The sequence below is a fragment of the Ctenocephalides felis genome, unplaced genomic scaffold (genome assembly GCF_003426905.1).
Source record: "Ctenocephalides felis isolate EL2017-DRISC unplaced genomic scaffold, ASM342690v1 CF-g0.4_SCAFFOLD_01604, whole genome shotgun sequence".
NCBI classification, from domain to species: Eukaryota; Metazoa; Arthropoda; class Insecta; order Siphonaptera; family Pulicidae; genus Ctenocephalides; species Ctenocephalides felis.
Genome location: NW_020537758.1, coordinates 18795165 through 18801051, shown reverse-complemented (window position 1 = coordinate 18801051; position 5887 = coordinate 18795165). Strand labels below are relative to the sequence as shown.

Sequence of the window (5887 nt, the reverse complement as noted above, 5' to 3'; positions counted from 1 at the left end):
TTCCCCGAAAACGTGAACGAAAAAATGCAGACACACAAAACACACACACACCCATTAATTTTTTCTGAGGTATGCGAAAATGTTCAGAAACCTTCAAAAAGTCAAGATATGCAAAAATTTTTATTTTCGATTGTTGGCCCATTACTATAACTTACCCTACGACAAGTTAATAAAACTGGTAAATTAGTAAACGGATAAAAAAATGAGCAAACAAGAGATATTTACCTATATGATAAATATGAAAAAAAACCTTCATCAAAATATTTTTTTAAATTTTACCAAATGTTTTTAAAAAATATAATTTTGATTTTAACATTTAAGGTTTGTCAATGCTATTTATTTATATACCGATTTTCCTTAAGCAATATAATTGATTGAAAAAATCTTTATTTTTTCTGAAAAATTCTATAAAAAAAATTTGTTATGTTCAGTTGTAATTTAATCTGGATCTAGGAGTATGGTGTGGCATTGTGCTTTAAGGCAAATTGCTGGAACTTCCCCTACCAAAAATTATTTTTTTTTAAAAAAAATAATTTTTTTTTTAACTTTGAATAATTAGATTTTTAAGAAATTTTACATTTTTGAAATAAATTGATTGTTTTGTAGAAAAAACGTTTTTTGAATAATTCAATTGGTTGAGTGTTCCCGAAATCGTAGACGAGAATTTGTATCCGCACACACATCATCCATTTGTTCTAAGGTATACCAAAATGTTCAGAAACCTCTGAAACGTGAAGATATATAAAAATTTTCATTTTCGATTTTTTTGCGATTACATTAACTTACCTTACGGGAATTCACGTGTATCATACAAATAGCACAAATTATCTTAATTTTGCCAAATTGAATTAATAATTATTGAATGAATATTATGTTACAAAAATGGACTATTTCGGTCAAATTTTAACGGAAGTCCAATGGACTGAATATGGACATAAGAATGTATATCAAAACGTTTGGAAAAATTAAAGATTTTATAATTATTTTGCTTTTTGCTGATGTACTGCCCTAAAGAACTTGGCGCATATATAGTTCCAAGTTGAATTATCGCTCTTTTAGCAAAATTCCATATGATATAATAACGAATTACATTCTCCATAATTCTTATATTTCTATATAATCCATTTCAGATGACGAAAACGCAGTTGTTCATGGTTTGGTAACATCAGATGGGCTATTCGACGGCACGATCTTATTGTCTTCCGGTGAGATATTTTATATAGAGCCAGTACACAGATATCTCAACAGTTCACATGGCCTGAATGCACTCGGTATGTTTCGCAAAAATATGATTTTATATTAATATTGTTTAGCTACTTTCAGTTCACAAACATAAAACATTATGCAATGCCTAAATCTAACAAAATTACCGATTTCTTAAACTATAATTTTTAGATATTGCCGAATCAAGATTTCCAGCGCGGTTTATAGGAGTACAGATGTTAGACTTCCAAGGACTGAAAAGGGCCATGTATGTGCTTCCGAAATTTTACACCAAAAGAGACTGAATCAAAAGGTAAAAGAATTTATTCACCATCATATATAATCATAAATAAATATTCTTTATTATATTGTCTGGAAATAATTTAATTTTTATTGCAGAATCTTCCTAGTAATTTTCACCAATATAAAGAAACAGAAAAACACACCAGCAGAAAAAAACGATGGTTACCTGATGACATACATCATATTTCCACACAGGTATGAATTTATATACTGGTTTTCAGAATCTTGGTGGATGACATCATTTCTTAGAAAATTAGTTAATAGAGTTATAGTTTTTATTTAGCAAGAAGCAAATTTCATGAGGTTTCTAAGATCTCACCAAGCTTGAAAGAAATTATAGAATATATCTTGTAAAGTCCAAATATATATCTTCATACTATCCCACGCATTCAAATCATCCTTAGTTCACAAATTACAATAAATAAAAAACATATTTGTTTTGATGACTTTTTACTTTGGGAATTCACCAGTCATTTTTATCTTTGCAGCATGATGATTACCAAGAAGATGAACAGGAAAAAAAGTTATTGAACCCAGAATTGCCATTGGATTTAGATGTTCCTTACACACGAAACATTGACGAAAACGTTGACGACAAGGCAAATGCGAAAATATATGATGATAAAGTTGATAAGCAAAATCCCAAACGGCCCGATCATGTGGAGATTATTACTAAAAATAACATAGGTAAATATCTTCGAGATTATTTGATTTAGAGTTCGTTCACATTATAAATGACTTATGTCAATACTTGTTATTACGATGATTAATCGACCTGATTGTGAAATCTCTTTACTTACGTATTTGCAAAATAAAAATTCGAGGAAGTAGCAGGATTTTATTAAAATTGTAACGTGACTAAAGTTTGTCCCAAATGGAATTCAAAACAAAATCAATATCATAATTTATTAAACTTATTTAAGTTTTATCTTATTTTTAGTTAATAAAAGGCCCACAGCTACACTTGTAGGAAAGTTTTTTCCGAGTGATTTTATGGATTACAGGCAAGCAAGTAAAAGGGCAACGTTTGATCCAAATAAGACTACATGTATGCTGTATCTTCAGGTAAATTATATTTGATAATATATGTTTCATAATATGTAAATATAATTGTTCATTTATTTATTTTTCAAATTTCCAGGCCGATCATAAATTTTTAGAAAAATTTCAAACAGAAGAAGCCTGCATAGATATTATGACGCGCCATGTTCAGAGAGTTAATCAAATATATAGAAACCACAGGTTTGAGCATTTCTTCAAACTTTTAATGATCTTACAAATATTTTTTATATTATTTTGATACTATATTAATCGTGGATTTATTTACTTTATATCAGATTTCAACCAGGATGGCAAGCCAGATAATATTACGTTCATGATAAAAAGAATTAAAGTGCATACTCACGAGTCTTTAAAAGATCCTACATACCGATTTGCTGACAACTATGGCGTTGAAAAATATCTAGAACTATTTTCAGGTATCATAAAATACTAGAAAAATCACCCAAATGATTTGAATAAATATTATATTGATTTTTTTTTTATTTTCTATAGAGGAAGATTACGATTCGTTTTGTTTGGCGTACATGTTCACTTATCGAGATTTTGAGATGGGCACCTTAGGACTGGCATGGACAGGTGATCTTAAGAACGCAGGTGGTGTTTGTGAGAAAAATGGGGTCTGTATATAAGAATTTTTATTTTTATTAAACGCAAGAATAAGAATAGATTCTTATGTGATAATTTTTTTTTAGCACTATCGTGGCAGTATGAAATCTTTGAATACTGGAATTGTTACGTTGTTAAATTATGGAAAGCACGTACCACCTTCGGTTTCACACGTGACATTGGCACATGAGATTGGACATAATTTTGGATCACCGGTAAATAATCATAATTAGTCATATTTATAATTAATTTCTGAAGATTAATATTGACAGCCTAAGTGTGTTAGAATAGTGCTCAAGATATGGGAGCGTCCATAAATCCTCGAGGTTTTTAGGGGAAGGAGGGTTTTGAGAAAAAATCACGAATTTCCACGTGGAGAAGGGGAGGGGGTATAGTAAGATATCACGTGTATTTGTTTTTTACCGGATTTGGATCGTTCAAGTATTACGTAAACAGATTAAATTATTTACGTCCCCCCCATCCCCCTTGTAAACAAAGTAAGCAAGCTCTTACCTACCCCCATGCTTACGTAACATTTTGCAATTAATGTAAAAAATAAAAATACTACCTATGACGTAATCATCATCCACACTCCCTGCCCCCCATTTCAACCCCAAATAAGCAAATCAACAACCCCCCCGCCCCCTATAGAGCTTACGTAATACTTGAATGGCCCCATTTAAGAAAAAATAAAACACTTTAAAAAAAAATCAAAATTTTAAAATTTTTCTCGTAACTAAAATCACGTGATGTTTGGTGGGGAGAGAGGTAATTTTGAATATCACCACGTACCTGCAAGGGGAAGGGGGTCCAATAATCCTAAAAATTGATCAACGTGATTAATGGACGAACTGCTTGTGAGTGAAATTTGTTATACTAGAAATCTTGGATCAATTGTGTCATTATTTTGGAGTGTGGTTCTAGAAATGTTATTTAAGGTTACGGATATAAAAACGGTACCAAATAAATAGAAAATAACCACAATAACCGAAAATGTTTAGAATTTGAACAAGCTCTTGGATTTACTATTTATCTTTACTACTAACAGCTAATATTTCTCAAAATGCATTGGTTGTAATTTTGTTCATGATAGTTACAATCAATACTGTCTCCCCGGGTTGACGTTGAGTTCTGGGACACCCTGTGTATCACATAAAAGGACGTCTATTCATCACGTGAGGCTTTTAAGAGCAGGGTGGGTTTGATAAAAAGTTACAGAATGTCAGGTGGGGAAGGGAGGGGTCTAGTAAGATATAACGTGTATTCATTTTTTACCTGAATTTTCAAAAACAAAATTAAAAAAATTAAAATCTTTTCGTGAATTCGAAAAATTTGTTCGAAAATTTTTGCATGACTAAAAATGCACGTGCTATTTGGTGGGGGAGGGGGGTTAATTTTAAATATCACGACGTATTACTAAGGGGGAGGGGTGGTCCCAAAATTCCTAAAAAATCGATCACGTGATTAGTGGACGCCTCCTAACCATAATCTGCAGATATTTTTGTACCAAGTATATCTGTGTCTATTACTAAAACAATAGAACCAAATATTTTCGGTTCAGTTTATTAAATTCTTCTACCTAATTCTATTTTCCAGCATGACCCAGAACAATGTGCTCCAGCGGCCCGACGGTAACTACATAATGTTCGCCCGCGCAACATCCGGCGACAAAGCACACAACGATCGCTTTTCGTCGTGTTCCCTGAGGTCCATTGACCCTGTGCTGAACCAAAAGCACGTTCCACAAAAGGATGCTTTACAGGTTAAATAATCGTAGATTTTACAACAATCACAAGCTCGTAATAGTTTCATCTAAGCTATAAATTCTATTTCATATATTGTCTCGTTAGGAATATACCGTAACTTGGGATATATAGATCCACTTTATGTCGTTTTACGGATGGAAAACATTTATGTAACATATCGTAAATGTTTAGATACAAACTGTAAACTTGCGAACATAAAATCGAAATTGAGTCAAATATTAATTTGTTAGGTACTACAGGTTTGTGATGTTGTAGCGCATTAAAATTTCTGGCATTTTATACGGTTTTATTCAAAATTTATTTAAGTTTTATTTAAATTTAAACAAATTTGAAATTTGATGTTAAGGATTCGATATCATGATATTAAGTCAGTTATTTGTTGCAAATGACATTTGAAAAAAACTATCATCAAGCACGAGATATGAGCCAAATATTAATTTGATTGATACTACAGGTTTTGTGATATTGTCCAGCTATTTGTTGCAATTAGTTATATCTTTCCATTTATGAGAACATGTATCGCACAATTCTTTTTAGATTTGCCCAAAAACATGAAATCTAATTTTAAATTAGAATTACTCCTTACACGCCACCTACCTAATCTTAATTATTAACAATAACTAATATTCTGTTCTTGTCTGGCTGGCCGTTAATAACATAAGCCATGATATCTGATTCTTGCTTCCTTAATAAAAATTAATTAAAAGCTATAAATATTATTTCCCATAATAAAAGTCTGTTTAAGTACCAATTCTTTGTTTAACTATTCTTGTCTATTCTTTAGAATGCAACTTTATTCTCTTGAATGGATTAGCTTGTATTGCTTCCTAATAATAGTCTGTAAAATTTAATAGAATATTGATAATGATAAAATTTTCCTAATTACTTAAGCTTGGTTCTGATTGATAATGTATTTAAATTTGATAGATAGTAGGTTAAGGGGGTAT

At 31.1% G+C, this 5887-nt stretch overlaps 1 protein-coding gene and 1 long non-coding RNA gene across 2 annotated transcripts; both read left to right on the top strand.

Moving 5' to 3' along the window:
• Nucleotides 1–1416: 1416 nt before the first annotated feature.
• On the top strand, nt 1417–2152 carry LOC113372609. Its single transcript, XR_003366776.1, has 3 exons — nt 1417–1516; nt 1603–1701; nt 1995–2152. It is a non-coding gene; the product is annotated as an uncharacterized LOC113372609 (long non-coding RNA).
• Nucleotides 2153–2268: 116 nt separating this feature from the next.
• LOC113373465 (disintegrin and metalloproteinase domain-containing protein 10-like) lies at nt 2269–4809 on the top strand. Its single transcript, XM_026613761.1, has 6 exons — nt 2269–2287; nt 2447–2571; nt 2855–2984; nt 3061–3185; nt 3261–3389; nt 4771–4809. Exons 1-6 carry the CDS (start codon nt 2269–2271, stop codon nt 4807–4809), a joined length of 567 nt encoding a protein of 188 aa, XP_026469546.1.
• The last annotated feature ends 1078 nt before the right edge of the window (nt 4810–5887 follow it).